At 46.8% G+C, this 15,597-nt stretch overlaps 1 protein-coding gene across 4 annotated transcripts in view; it reads right to left on the bottom strand.

Moving 5' to 3' along the window:
• nhsl1b (NHS-like 1b) overlaps window positions 1–15,597 on the bottom strand; it is a 152,666-nt gene that overhangs the window by 20,037 nt on the left and 117,032 nt on the right. For all 4 annotated transcript variants that reach the window (XM_038962278.1, XM_038962280.1, XM_038962281.1 and 1 more), the window contains 2 exons: window positions 7,746–7,898; window positions 1,939–2,063 (listed from right to left, as the gene is read on the bottom strand). In XM_038962278.1, coding sequence (XP_038818206.1) covers window positions 1,939–2,063; window positions 7,746–7,898 — 278 coding nt within the window. The remainder of the gene's footprint in view (window positions 1–1,938; window positions 2,064–7,745; window positions 7,899–15,597) is intronic.

The following is a 15,597-nucleotide window of genomic DNA, read 5'->3' as shown; positions in this document are numbered from 1 at the left end:
TGAGATAACAAAATGAGAGTAACAGAGAGAGAGAGATGCTCTCATGCGTTAAACTGTGCTGACGGGCTGTGAGTTCTCAATCTGAGCGCATCACATCTACACTGCAGAGATACGAGAAGAGCAGCGCCACCAAACTTCTCACTGCAGCACCTGGGCTTTCTCTAGAACCCAGGGCATGAGAACTCACAGCCCGTGGTCCCGTGTGGCTCAGTTGGTAGAGCATGGCGCTTGCAACGCCAGGGTTGTGGGTTCAATTCCCACGGGGGGACCAGGGTTCAATTCCCACGGGGGGACCAGGATGAATATGTATGAACTTTCCAATTTTTTGTAAGTCGCTCTGGATAAGAGCGTCTGCTAAATGACTTAAATGTAAATGTAAATGTAAAATGCATCAACCAAACAGGCCGACACATATCTACAATGATCAAATTCATATTCCAGAATATAAAAAAAAAAAATACATTGGTTCCTTTTCCCATCTCAAAACAAAAGATACCTACCTCTCCAACAGCATCGCAGCCTGACACACTTCACTTGAACTTACTCGACAAGGTGCCACCCGTCCAGTAAAAACATCTCAGGGAAAGTTTACTCTCTGTTATGTCCCACCTATATCTCACTAACCTTCCACTATCATTCCAGAATGTTAGTGGGAAATTCTTGAAGCTCCCACCACACCACCATCATGCTATTCCCAAATGCAGAATTACAGGTAGACTGTGAGCGGGCATGCAGTCATGTTATCAGTCCCAACGGGTGGGGGGGAGACAACACCAGCTCAAACATGGGATAGTCAGAGGGAGGAGAGGAGGGCAGGGTGGAGAAGGAAGCCAGCCATGTGTTATGTTGTAGCCTTCAGAATTGCCCCCACCATTAGGGGCCATTGTGGGTCTAAACAGTAACCCCGTTTCTTCTTTGAGCTAGGGAGCTGCTGTCAACCAGAGTTAGGCTCACTAGCCTGGAGAAAACAGAACAGGGGTGAGGAGAGGGGGGCAACAAGAGAGGTGGGGGAAGGGGGTTAAGGTTGAGGGTGGCTTGGGCCAAAGGAAAAAGCAGGGGATGGATGAGAGCGAAAGGAGGTGTGGGGGCAGGCCAGGGAAAGAGGGGACAGTTTGGAGAGAGGGACAACAGAGAGCAGGGTTAGGGGGTGAGAGGCACCTCATTCTACAACAGAAAGACCCCCTTCAACAACCTCGTCTGACCCCATCAGGACCCCCACGATTGGACGAGTCAAGTGGAGAGAGGAGAGACTACAGAAGGAGTGGGAATATGGAGAAGAGAAAAGCGGACAAGAGTGAGGGGGTTGGAGATATGCAAGGAAAGTAAGCGTCCTGTAAAAGGCTTCTCTGACTATTTGACAATTCACGTGTTAGTCCTAACGTTCCAGAACTGGAGCTCAGTCATACCACCTCACTACCACACAGGTTAGTTAAGATAATTAATAATGTCATACTGTCACTGTGTCAGTCAGTCACATGGAATTCTCAAGTTGTCTATTGTCATTAGAGTGAAAACAGCTCCACCAAGTCTAAACCAATATCAAAACAATGCTATTTAGATATTTGGAATAAATCTCTTAAGTGTTCCCTATCAGGGCCTGTCAGATAAACAGTTCTAAGTGGCTGTACACGCATGAGAAACCATCCATGGCAGGAACACAATGTAATGAGAGAGAGAGAGGTGGGGGGGTGCAGGCAATGTTAGAGGAAAATACAGAGAGGTGGTGCACTTCTGCTTCAAACCACTGGAGGGCAGACAGATACCAGTTTGGTGTGTGCAATTATTTTTCTATGGGTGCTGAGTGTGTGTGTGTGTGTGTGTGCGTGCGTGCTGTGTGCATGCGTGCGTGCTGTGTGCGTGTGTGCGTGTGTGCGTGCGTGCGTGCGTGCGTGCGTGCGTGCGTGCGTGCTGTGTGTGTGTGTGCGCGCTGTGTGTTACCTTCTTGTCTGTGTAGTCCTCATCATCCTGCAGGCTGCTGTGGGACTCTGCCCTGCCAGAGAAGGTGGGGCCCTGAGAGTAGTACTGGGAGCTACGGAAACCATCCTTCCTTAACTTGTCACACTCTGGAAGAGAGAGGGAGGGAATGGGTTACACAAACCTTAATACACACACACACACACACACAGACTGACACCCCTGGTAGGTATCTACACCCCTGGAAGTGGTGTCTACACCCCTGGTAGTGGTGTCTACACCTGTCGAGAGTTCAACACCTCAGGGAACACGCACAGCAGAGGAGCTGACCTGTGCAATATACCAGGCAGCTGTTCAGAGACACACAGCATATAGACGAGCAGCCTGTGTGTGTGTGTGTGTGTGTGTGTGTGTGTGTGTGTGTGTGTGTGTGTGTGTGTGTGTGTGTGTGTGTGTGTGTGTGTGTGTGTGTGTGTGTGTGTGTGTGTGTGTGTATGTGTGTGTGTGTGTGTGTGTGTGTGTGTGTGTGTGTGTGTGGCCCCTGCCTCAGCAGCAGCACCTGACAGCGCTGACAGCTTCTCTCATTAGACCCTGCTGTGAGGGGTGAGATGTGTGTGTTCCTAATCTACGTGTGTGTGTGTACATGCATGTGTGTGTGGGAGCTAGGAGGGGGTATCCCTTCCAGTCTGTCACACACAGATGGTGGAATCGTCCTTCTCTCTCAAACACCTCCTCCCTCAGTGGCTATTTACACTTCAGTCACTCTGCCAACACACTGCTACCAGGGACTCCTTTGTCATATTTGCATGACTAACTAGATCAGCTACTAAATAACACATCATCTACTAACGAGATGTAGAAATATTATGTACTAGACTAATTATACATAACTTAATAATTTCTAATTAAATAATATTTATATATGCATGATTGAATAGTATATCTAAAATGCTATAGATAATTCTATAGCTATATACATGTCCATATCAGAGCGATTTTCAAGCTACAGTTGAAGTCAGAAGTTTACAAACACCTTAGGCAAATACATTTAAACTCAGTTTTTCACAATTCCTGACATTTAATCCTAGTAAAAATTCCCTGTTTTAGGTCAGTTAGGATCACCGCTTTATTTTAAGAATGTGAAATGTCAGAATAATAGTAGAGAGAATGATTTATTTCTGCTTTTATTTTTTTCATCACATTCCCAGTGGGTCAGAAGTTTACATGCACTCAATTAGTATTTGGTAGCATTGCCTTTAAATTGTTTAACTTAGGTCAAATGTGTCGAGGTAGCCTTCCACAAGCTTCCCACAATAAGTTGGGTGAATTTTGGCCCATTCCGCCTGACAGAGCTGTTGTAACTGAGTCAGGTTTGTAGACCTCCTTGTTCGCACACACTTTTCAGTTCTGCCCACAAATGTTCTATATGATTGAGGTCAGGGCTTTGTGATGGCCACTCTAATACCTTGACTTTGTTGTCCTTAAGCCATTTTGGCACAACTTTGGAAGTATGCTTGGGGTCATTGTCCATTTGGAAGACCCATTTGTGACCAAGCTTTAACTTCCTGACTGATGTCTTGAGATGTTGCTTCAATATATCCACATACTTTTCTTTCCTCATGATGCCATCTATTTTGTGAAGTGCATCAGTCCCTCCTGCAGCAAAGCAACCCCACAACATGATGCTGCCACCCCCGTGCTTCACGGTTGGGATGGTGTTCTTCGGCTTGCAAGCGTCCCCCTTTTTCCTCCAAACATAACGATGGTCATTATGTCCAAACAGTTATATTTTTGTTTCATCAGACCAGAGGACATTTCTCCAAAAAGTACAATCTTTGTCCCCTTGTGCAGTTGCAAACCGTAGTCTGGCTTTTTTATGGCGGTTTTAGAGCAGTGGCTTCTTCCTTGCTGAACGGCCTTTCAGGTTATGTCGATATAGGACTTGTTTTACTGTGGATATAGGTACTTTGTACCCGTTTCCTCAAGCATCTTCACAAGGTCCTTTGCTGTTGTTCTGGAATTGATTTGCACTTTTCGCACCAATGTACGTTCATCACTAGGAGAGAGAACGTGTCTCCTTCCTGAGCGGTATGACGGCTGCGTGGTCCCATGGTGTTTATATTTGCGTACTATTGTTTGTTCAGATGAACGTGGTACCTTCAGGCGTTTGGAAATTGCTCCCAAGGATGAACCATTGTGGAGGTCTACAATTATTTTTCTGAGGTCTTGGCTGATTTCCTTTGATTTTATCACGATTTCAAGCAAAGAGGCGCTGAGTTTGAAGGTAGGCCTAGAAATACATCCACAGGTACACCTCCAATTGACTCAAATTATGTCAATTAGCCCATCAGAAGTTTCTAAAGCCATGACATCATTTTCTGGAATTTTCCAAGCTGTTTAAAGGCACAGTCAACTTCGTGTATGTAAACTTCTGACCCACTGGAATTGTGATACAGTGAATTATAAGTGAAATAATCTGTCTGTAAACAATTGTTGGAAAAATTACTTGTGTCATGCACAAAGTAGATGTCCTAACCAACTTGCCAAAACTATAGTTTGTTAACAAGAAATTTGTGGAGTGGTTAAAAAGCGAGTTTTAAATGACTCCAACCTAAGTGTATGTGAACTTCCGACTTCAACTGATATATTCATTTTGTGCGTATACTTTCAAATTCTGGGCTCCTGCATTTCAGTGCTAGAGGTGTCACTACAGACCCTGGTTTGACCCCGGGCTGTATCACAACCGGCAGTGATCGGGAGTTCCATAGGGCGGCGCACAAATGGCCCAGCATCGTCTGGGTTAGGGGAAGGTTTGGCCGGGGTAGGCCATCATTGTAAAATAGGAATTTGTTCTTAACTGACTTGCCAAATGTTTTATTTTTTAAATGTAACCGTTATTTAACTAGGCAAGTCAGTTTAGAACAAATTCTTATTTACAGTGACGGCCTGCCCCGGCCAAACCCTAACCCAGACGAAGCTGGGCCAATTGTGCGCCGCCCTATGGAACTCCCAATCACTGCCGGTTGTGATACAGCCCGGGGTCAAACCAGGGTCTGTAGTGATGCCTCAAGCACAGATGCAGTGCCTTAGACTGCTGCACCACTCGGGAGCCCAAATAAAGGTTCAATAAAAATATATAGATCATTTACACCGAATGCTCTTTACCACAGCGACCAAATCGACCTATTCATTTCTCTAGTCTCTGCCATCTCCGTTTGATGTGTGTATAGCGACAAAGACATTCGCTACTCCTCTAGTCTTTTGTGTTGAATAGCAGCAACTTATTAGTCAAATCACTGATGTACAAATGTAAATCTGCCCATTGTCATATTCATGTGAAGGAGTGGTTTGATGTGTTCGTACCCTCTACAGAGCTACACCTTACTGACTACTTTCCTCTTTCATGTCCTAATGCCTACATAGCTAATTAGAGTAGGTCTCTTCAGGCACTGAGGCGCTGTCTGCATGTATAATACTGTCATTTAATGGAGCCTAATGGAGCAGCTAGTTACTGATGGCTGTTAGTGTTTGCGCCTGTGATCTGGAATAGAAGGGTTTTAGAAGCCACTTGAGATGAGGAGGAGGAGGGGGATAGGTGTTACACAGTTTCCGTTTCCAGGACTGTTGTCGAGCAGAACAGGGACTGGAGTTTAGCTGAAGGGGAAATATGGAGGTTTATTGCTATGGTCACATGGCACCATTCCAGAATGATGTAGAAAGAGAGCGAGGTACTAATTGAACATGTTCGATCAAATCTTTCAAACACTATTGACTATAATGTGTCTGATATTACGCAATATGTCTGTGCTTTCCCTCCCAATGAGTCACCCTTGTGCACACACGACCACAACCTGACACCAGAATGTGCCGACGAATGGCATTATGGGTAATGACCCTGTCCTAACTGTTGAGAGACTCGGGCGTGGTGCCGATGACACTAGCAGCTGATTACATATTGATTGCTTTGAGACCCAAGCAGGGTCTGATATTGAATTTTCCCTAACTTCTCTTTGTGTCTCTGTCCTGGTGATATGGCCGACGGGAATAACATTGATTTAATGAGAGGGGGCTTCATAAGCACAGGAGCAGGGGCACGGTGGTGGATAGACCTTATGCGCTGCTCTCAGATACGTTTATCTCTATACCAATTCATATCCTGACTCTAACCAGACTGGTCAGCCATAGAACAGCGCTTTGGGCAGTTTCTAGGTCCCCTTGTGTTACAGCTTTGTACAGGGTTAGTTTGAAAGTATACATTGTGTACTGCTTCTATTCCTAGCAGACTGTAGGCTGACCATGATGTAACAGCGCATCCCAGCAGCAGCTTCATGGGAAGAGAACATGGGTGCAGCAGCTAAACACACACCACGGCGTAACAGACTGACCAACACAGACAGTCTCCCCAGACACCTGTTGGAAGGGCTCTTTCAGAAGGACGGTGGCAGGTGATCAAAGGATACCATTACCCATGCGGTGTGTAGCATGGCGGGTGTGTGTCATATTACATGGACAATAACCTCACATAGAACCAGGACAATGGGACAGAAGGACAAAGACAGTGTGTGTGGCATTATCTTAGTGGAGGTGAATTAATAACACTCTATGCATTAGCTTACCTCTTCTATTGTCTTCAGTCCCTCTCCTCCTATTCCCTCTCTCTGCCCTCCTCTCCTTTATCTCCCCCTTTCTCTCTCCTCCTTTTTCTCCCTTTATCTTCTCTCTCTTTTTCTGCTTGGCACACAAGCTCACCTAGCACATAAATAACAAGCCCCCGCCCCACACTCACCTACTCACACACCATCCTTAAAGACATGCTACAGAACTTTGGCGACTAAGTATTTTTTTAAACCTCCCGCTTTGGGCTGGATGTGCCAATGTGTAGTTCATACATGCATAATCTATGAGCAGAATTACAAGTCTTACCTCAATTAGCCACGAAATCCCTAGTTTGAAAGCGACTGTTTACTGGCAATGGTGCAGTGCCATTGTCCCTACATTTCCCCCACATGGGCCAGCTCCATAGCAATTTGAGTTCCAGGCAACCAATGAGGTTCAGCCCCTCACCATTTGAGTGACAGTTAGCAAGACGCTCACACAGCAGAGCCAGGAAGAGAGCAATAACGTGGTGCACATATGTGACGTGGTACACACTTTTGGCTCATGAGTCAGTGCTACTTTCAGAATTACTGGCTAAAAAGTATACAAAAGTACCAGAGAATCTCTCTAAAGGCACGGACACACCGATCACGTTTGCCGGCCGAGAGAACTTAGCACCCCTGAATAGAATGCCAGCCATATTTTGAAAACCGAGTGCAACCAGATTCTACACGTAGAAACGGTCCAAAATGTTGTCAGTCAGACTCTATAACACCGTGCCGTCAGCAAGCGAACGAACGGCAGACCGCATGTCTTGTCCTTTACACTGATCAACACAAACTAGCACAGACCAACCCCATCCACACCCACTCCAACTCAACTCCTCCCCCATGCCTTTTCCCACACCTGAACCTTTCTCTTTGGGAACAGACCAGGAAGTGACTAGTTGTGGCTGCTTTGGGAGAACCTTTCATGTTCACCCCTCAAAGATACTGGACACACCACAGGAGGGCTTAACACGGGTGTGTTGTGCAGCTAGGCAAACAAACGCTTTGGACGTTTATTTTATTTTTTTTACAACGTTGTCGGAACGTCGTGAACATCAATAAAGTATCAAGAGATATTGAGGGTGATGAAATGCAATGGGTGGTCGGTGACATTCCAAAAACACTGTATTTGTGTGTGTGTCTGTATGTGTGTGTATGGTCATGTTTGTGTATGGTCGTGGTCCTTACCCCTCAGTGCGGTCTTGAGGTTGACCTTGGCCTGGCGGTGGAGGTCCTCTACGCAGGGCGGTCTGCTGCCGGGCAGGAACACGTTCTCCTGCTGGTGCCACGGGGCTGTGTAGTGGACCGTCCACTTGCTCTCCTCATCCAGGTTAGACACCGCTACGGAGGGAGGAGAGAGAAAGAAGGAAGTTAAATGATTTACAGTTTAAAAAGGCAGTCGTGTTTAACAATATAGGCTAGATGTGTTTTGGTACTGTTGTATGTCAGGGATAGGGACTGATGCTTTGAAATAAATAAGAACTTGGTGGGTGCTTATATTTGTTCTATTTCATTGGAAATGTTTTTCTTCTTCTTCAATCAAGCCGTCAACTTCAGGACACACTGGCGCAATTCATGTTCCATTTTGAAATAAAAACGAGCAGAAACCCCCCATGTTGTTTTCAATATATACTCTAAACCGTGGAGTCACGGCCAGGGACAGCCATTATCAAAAGCGACCCAGGAGCAATTAGGGTTAAAGGCCTTGCTCAAAAGGCACATCGACAGATTTTTCACCTTGTCAGCTCGGGGATTCAAACTATCAACTTTTCGCTTACTGGCCCAATGCTCTAACCACTAGGCTACCTGCCACCTTACCCAGCCTATAGGCCAGCTGTTATTTATCCGGAGGTTGGAATGCTAATAAATCTTGTTGGAGTGGAAGGAGGGAGTGACATTTGTATGAAGGTGTGACCCTACACACAAACAGCTTTAACACTCCACTGTGATGCATGGTCGCGTGTAGCTCAGTTGGTAGAGCATGGCACTTGCAACACCAGGGTTGTGGGTTCAATTCCCACGGGGACCAGTATGAAAATGTGTGCACTCACTACTGTAAGTCACTCTGGATAAGAGAGTCTGTTAAATGACTAAACTGTGGAGGGCAATGGAAAGTGGAGGGAAGGTTAGTCAGAAGTTCCAACTGAAGAACATTACAATAGACACTGAGTGTACAAAACATTAGGAACACCTTCCTAATATTGAGTTGTGCACTTCAATCTTTTGTCTTGCACATTCACCCTCTGAATGGCACACATACATTTCTCAATTGTCTCAAGGCTTAAAAATCCTTCTTTAACATGTCTCCTCCCCTTCATCTACACTGGTTGAAGTGGAGTTAACAAGTGACATCAATAAGGGATCTTAACTTTCACCTGGTCAGTCTGTCATGGAAAGAGCAGGTGTTCCTAATGTTTTGTACACTCAATGTAGTTTTCAAAACAGCATGTTCTCCACTGAGAGACCAGGCTTCAACACAAAAACCCACGAAGAGCATTGTTTCAGACACTAGCCTACTGCCAATCGAACAAGCAAAGAAGAACTTCCAAAACATTGCCTCTCAAACAACTTCTCAAATGTTCAAAGAAGGTTTCTACCTATTTATTTATTTTATTTAACTAGGCAAGTCAGCTAAGAACAAATTCTTATTTACAATGACGGCCTACCCCGGCCAATTGTGCGCCTCCCTATGGGACTCCCGATCACGGCCGGTCGTGATACAGCCTGGGATCAAACCAGGGTCTGTAGTGACGCCTCTAGCACTGAGATGCAGTGCCTTAGACCACTGCGCCACTCGGGAGCACAGACTAATCATTGTTCACCCTGTTTGGTTATTTCCTGGTCACCCAATATTGTCCAAACACAATCCTCAGGTCACATCCTGCACAACACCTCAACAATAAGGAAATAGAGAGGGTACAAAAACACACAACGAGTAGTGCCACCATCTGCTGTTTACATTGCCCATTTCAAGAAAACACACACACACACACACACACACACACACACACACACACTGGACTTACCGAGCGATTGTATCCAGACTAAAGTACTATCTGGGATTGGGAGACCACGTATCTCCATTCCTCTAAACAAACTCTCTAGTTCTATGCCTGTACTGACTAACAACATGACCATCTATCTCAGGAAAAAGTCAGACAAGTAAGAACAGAAACAGGAGAAAGTTGGGAGGATCCTGGAAAGGGGCAGGCTAAGGAAGGAGGTGTGTGTGTGTGGGGATGCGGGGTGCATGAAGGACTCTTCCCACAGGTGCAAATGGGCCATCTGAGGTAGTGTGTGTTTTTTTGGGTTGAGGGGGGTGAAGGGTCCTTTTGACTTGACCCTTATTCATTCCCATATGTGCTAATGGACCATTAGAGGAAATGTGTGTCCTGTCCCTACAACTACCACCCTGTCCCCAACACAGCCCTTTGAGTGGCTCTGTTGAGAGCCCAAAAGGCCAAGGAGAAAGTCTCGGAAACACTTGGAATCCCCTGGGGTGGATGGTGTTCAAATGTTGTACGTTTAAACAGGTTGACGCCCTCCATTAGAAGTCCCCGGGGCCTGTCCAAATGTCAACAGTTGAACTGCCATTTGAACGGTGCAAAAGGCCTGAGGGAAAGGCAAATGAGATGAGGGACTTGGGGGGGGGTGTTTGTGTAAGGCAGGGGTTATATGTTTCCACAGGTGTGAAGGCGCCATCCAGTGTGCCAGTCCCTAGGGACCACAGGTGTGAAGGCGCCATCCAGTGTGCCAGTCCCTAGGGACCACAGGTGTGAAGGCGCCATCCAGTGTGCCAGTCCCTAGGGACCACAGGTGTGAAGGCGCCATCCAGTGTGCCAGTCCCTAGGGACCACAGGTGTGAAGGCGCCATCCAGTGTGCCAGTCCCTAGGGACCACAGGTGTGAAGGCGCCATCCAGTGTGCCAGTCCCTAGGGACCACAGGTGTGAAGGCGCCATCCAGTGTGCCAGTCCCTAGGGACCACAGGTGTGAAGGCGCCATCCAGTGTGCCAGTCCCTAGGGACCACAGGTGTGAAGGCGCCATCCAGTGTGCCAGTCCCTAGGGACCACAGGTGTGAAGGCGCCATCCAGTGTGCCAGTCCCTAGGGACCACAGGTGTGAAGGCGCCATCCAGTGTGCCAGTCCCTAGGGACCACAGGTGTGAAGGCGCCATCCAGTGTGCCAGTCCCTAGGGACCACAGGTGTGAAGGCGCCATCCAGTGTGCCAGTCCCTAGGGACCACAGGTGTGAAGGCGCCATCCAGTGTGCCAGTCCCTAGGGACCACAGGTGTGAAGGCGCCATCCAGTGTGCCAGTCCCTAGGGACCACAGGTGTGAAGGCGCCATCCAGTGTGCCAGTCCCTAGGGACCACAGGTGTGAAGGCGCCATCCAGTGTGCCAGTCCCTAGGGACCACAGGTGGCAGGGCCGACCGTTGGAGTGTGACGTGACGTCTGTTTGGAGTTCCTCTCTTCAGCAGTTAAAGTTGACACCTCTTAGATGGCCGGTTAACTACCTCTTTGGCAGGGAGAGAGGAGCCTTTGTATTCCTTCATGACCTTGCTCTTTTGCTAACCAACTGTTCTTTACAAACAGCTAGGCACATCTCGCCAACACATCGCTCTCCGTTCTCCTCTTCAAACACACACACAGCTAAACCTTCTCATGTAGGGAAAGGAAACCCTGAGAATACGGAGACCCACCATACCATGTGGTTGAGAAGTGGGAGAATCATCGGAGGGTGAATGACACCCGTTGCTGCCACATGTTCGCCACATTGGCAGTGTGTGTGAGCTCTCAGTGTGTGTGAGCTCTCAGTGTGTGTGAGCTCTCAGTGTGTGTGAGCTCTCAGTGTGTGTGAGCTCTCAGTGTGTGTGACGGACCAACTGTGTATAAGTATCCTTGCATATCACCATCACACTGTTGTGCCAGTGTGTAAGACCTTCGTAAAAAGGATCAATCTGACCGGACAGCACATCACAAGACCACACCACTGACCAATGGACAACGCTGAACAGGAGAACAGAGCTAGAGGGAACGGGACACGCAAACGTGCACATACACGCTCACACACTCCAAATATACACTCACATAAAGTGAAGGAGTTGACAACGGACACCCAAACATGCCTAACCACTCACATAAGGGCTACTTTGCACCAGACTAACAGTGCATAGATAGGCCTACACACAACTCTAAAGATAGGCCTACACAAAACTCTAAAGATAGGCCTACACACAACTCTAAATACACAAATGAAGTTACGCACTTGTATCCACTAGTCCCAAACAACCTAGTCAAAACACTGTCTCATACACAAACACAGCTGGGAGTATCCTCCAGCCCAGTCCATGCAGGTAGCTAGCTCTCCCCCCACCCTGGGGCCTGATGTGGTGAATAGAGCCAGTACAGAGCCACAGAGCCAGACCAAGGCCACTGGGACTATGGACATAAAGCCTGTATTGTCCCACAGAATCAGCCTCCACATCAGGCCTTTCACTAGTACAATACCCCCAGCCCCAGACAACCCCCGAACCCCATCACACTCGCCCAGAAACACGCATGCTACCACAATGTCCACATCAGGCTCTTTTCAGTTGTCACCTAACCTCCCCAAGCACACCTCCCTTACTACCAGCACACAATTATCGCAGAGAGGAAAGAAAATCAAAAGTTGCAGAAACACACACAGAAACATGGTCCTCTTAGAATCTATATTTAAAAAGAATCCGTGCATATTGACAACTTCTAATTAAGCAATAAGGCACGGGGGGGGTGTGGTATATGGCCAATATACCACGGCTATGGACTGTTCTTACGCACGACGCATCGCGGAGTGCCTGGACACAGCCCTTCGCTGTGGTTTATTGGCCATATACCACAAACCCCTGAGGTGCCTTATTGCTATTATAAACTGGTTACCAATGTAATTAGTGCATTAAAAATAAATGTTTTGTCATACCCGTGGTATACAGCTGTCAGCCAATCAGCATTCAGGGCTCAAACCACCCAGTTTATAATCCTGTATATAGCACTATAACCTACCAATACATACAGAGACACAATCCCATGTGATGTGCAGGATAGAGAGGAATAGAGAGGAGGTATGCAGCAGGGCCAGAGGCTGATATCATCTACTACTGATTACTCTGCATCATCACATTGATAGGGTCTGGTGACAGCTGCAAGGTGCTTCTATCCATGCAACGGATCACTCCATAAAACACCCCTCTGTAGTTTAGGTTACCTACTGTATCAGTGTTCACGCCTCCTTTTCTACCTACACAGGTGTGTGGAAGGAGTCTGAAAATGCTGAGGTAAGGATTAACAAAGTTGATCTGAGAATTACAGTACACACAGTGCTAATACAGGATACACCTGAGATTAGGATAAGCACAAAGAGCTTTCAGTAAGAGCATGTCACCTCTCGCACACTCTCACATGCACGTCCCCAATCCCCTGACACACAGACCCTACTATCCTAAATTCATTCAGAATTGCCCCAATTTCTACAAAATCCAAGAGAGTGCTTCAAATGAAAGAGAGGGCACTTAACTCTAGCCGAGACGTTAACCCTTTAAATGCCTCTCCCACTGGTTACTAGGTAACAGAGAACAACAGTATGTACTCAGTCAGATCACAGAAACACCCCCCCCCCATGACAACGTACTGTGTAACATTATCCACAACTAAAACTCATTTTATGAAAAGTCCTCTCAAAGTGACACCTGATCTGTCATAACTGGGAAATGAATGATATATTTAATAAAGGGAAGGAAAGGCAGAGAAAATGAAACCAAAGTGTCTCTCTTACCCTTCCTCTTGAAGTATTTAATGACAGATTTTAACGAGGTCCCGATAAACACCATTATTCCAGTCGGTATTTATTTTCCTATAATAATATTAATAGAAAGGTCTTGTAAAGGCGACGCAGATGAGCGAGGGAACGAGGAGGAGGACAGGACAAACGAGTGCTGCCGCCGCTCTTCTCCACTCACTCTATATGGTGGCTCAGCCCTGTGTGTGTGTGTGTGTCTGCTGTGTTCACAATGAGCCTCTCCCCCTCACACACTGCCCACCCCCTCCCATCTCAGGCGCTGCCCAGACCTTTGAGGAACGCGCACACACACACACACACACACACACACACACACACACACACACACACACACACACACACACACACACACACACACACACACACACACACAGCGGGAGGGGTGTAGAATCTGTTCCCTTGTGCTTTGGTTACCATGGTGTTCTCTCACCCTTTCTCTTCATTTCTCCCTATCCCTTTCTCTCTCTCTCTTCTTCCCTCTTTTTCTTTCTCTCTCCCTCTCTCTCTCTCTCTCTGCAGGACTCTAAAGATTAAAGATTCAAACACGATGTAACAGTATGACCAGGAGTAATTATATTTAACTGTAAGGTATATGGATTTCATAAATACAGAATAAATAGGCTAGCCTACTCTGTTTCTCTCCCTCTCCACCACTCCCACTCTGGGACCTACCAAAGCGCGCTCTCTCTCTCTCATGTCTGAATCTCACATCTCCTCTCTGCTGTGAGTTTCTCTTCACTTCCCCAGGAGGCCTATGCTGGTCTGATATTTCCTCTCCTGTAGTAGACTTTAGTAGTTAGGGACACCACCTGCTTTGTACTCTGATGCACAAAGAAAGGACTGTTGACTTTTCTTAGAGACCAACAACTGTTCCTGACTGAATGTCTGTGTGTATGTCCCTTTTCATCTCACCACAACTCTGATCATTTTCTCCGTCATTCCCTCCCTCCCTCTCTCTGATCAGCCAGACTGCTGTTAGCACACGGCCACTGAATCTGTGCCACATGAATATAGATCACATACAATCCGCCTATTGTCCACTCTGTACAGCTTCTATCAGACACACACACACACACACGTACATACATACATACAAAGCACTACGGAGATACACACACAAGTGCACACACAAACTCAATTCTCTGCCTGCCCCTACTACTGCCCCGTATTCCTTTATGTCTTCCCAAATGGATGGGGGATGGAGATGGGAGGGGGCTGAAACTGGAGCTTGAATGGGATTGCAAATGATTGTTGAATTTGTGGGTAAAAGGTCCCCCCCTTCCAACCTCGTCTCCTCCTCTCCTGGACCTCTTTGCAGTGTACATTCACAATGCTGTGTGTGTGTGTGTGTAGAGTATGTGTGTTTGTGTATTTGACAGCTTCACTGCCACGCTCTAGTGTTCTGCAATGGCTGTGCCAGATTCACACAGAGAAGCATTCTGCAAGTTTCTCTTCTCTCTCTCCTCAGCAAACCTTACCCTCTCTCTCTCTCTCCCCCTCTCTCTGACTCCCCACGCTTGGCGTGGGGCTCCTGGCCTGTTCTGTGATTGGGGTGAGCATCACACCATCTGGCATGCGTACAGTATTAAGATAACATGCAAACGCAAGCCGGCCATGGCAGCAGTGATTACAGGACCTATTGTTCTGAACACAGAGGGACCAGTAGACACGGCCAATAGATCTGCCATATGAGGAGAAAACTAGACATCTCCTGGATTAGGCTTATCCACCCGTCTATCCATCCTTCATCCATCCTTCATCCCTCTATCATAGACATGCTTTGAGGAGAGGAGACGCTCCAAAACAACACGAATATTAATCCTTCAAGTATTTCGCTATGCCCGCAAATCAGCTACATGTGTATGCGACCAATAAAATTAGATTGCTTTTGATACGCGGCTTGACAAACACACAGCATCAGGTATGGACCTCAGACTGAGGTGATGATCAGACCTGAGAAAGACGCCTTCCAAAATGCACAACATGTCAACCATTGACTGTACAATATTTCATTTGACGTTTTCTATTGACTTCCTAACTGACTAAGTGTAGAACTTCAGTCTTTCTGAGAAGCCCTTTATAAAACCAGGTTCATTAATATTAGACTAAAAGCCAATATATAGGCCTACAGCCCAAGATGAAAGTAGGCCAATTGGAAAACACTTGCTTAAACAAACGATAAGGAACAATAGAGGATGTGTATG

This window comes from Salvelinus namaycush, chromosome 24 (genome assembly GCF_016432855.1).
Source record: "Salvelinus namaycush isolate Seneca chromosome 24, SaNama_1.0, whole genome shotgun sequence".
Taxonomy (NCBI): domain Eukaryota; kingdom Metazoa; phylum Chordata; class Actinopteri; order Salmoniformes; family Salmonidae; genus Salvelinus; species Salvelinus namaycush.
Note: the sequence above shows the minus strand (reverse complement) of the source record. Positions and strands in the feature narration are given on the sequence as shown.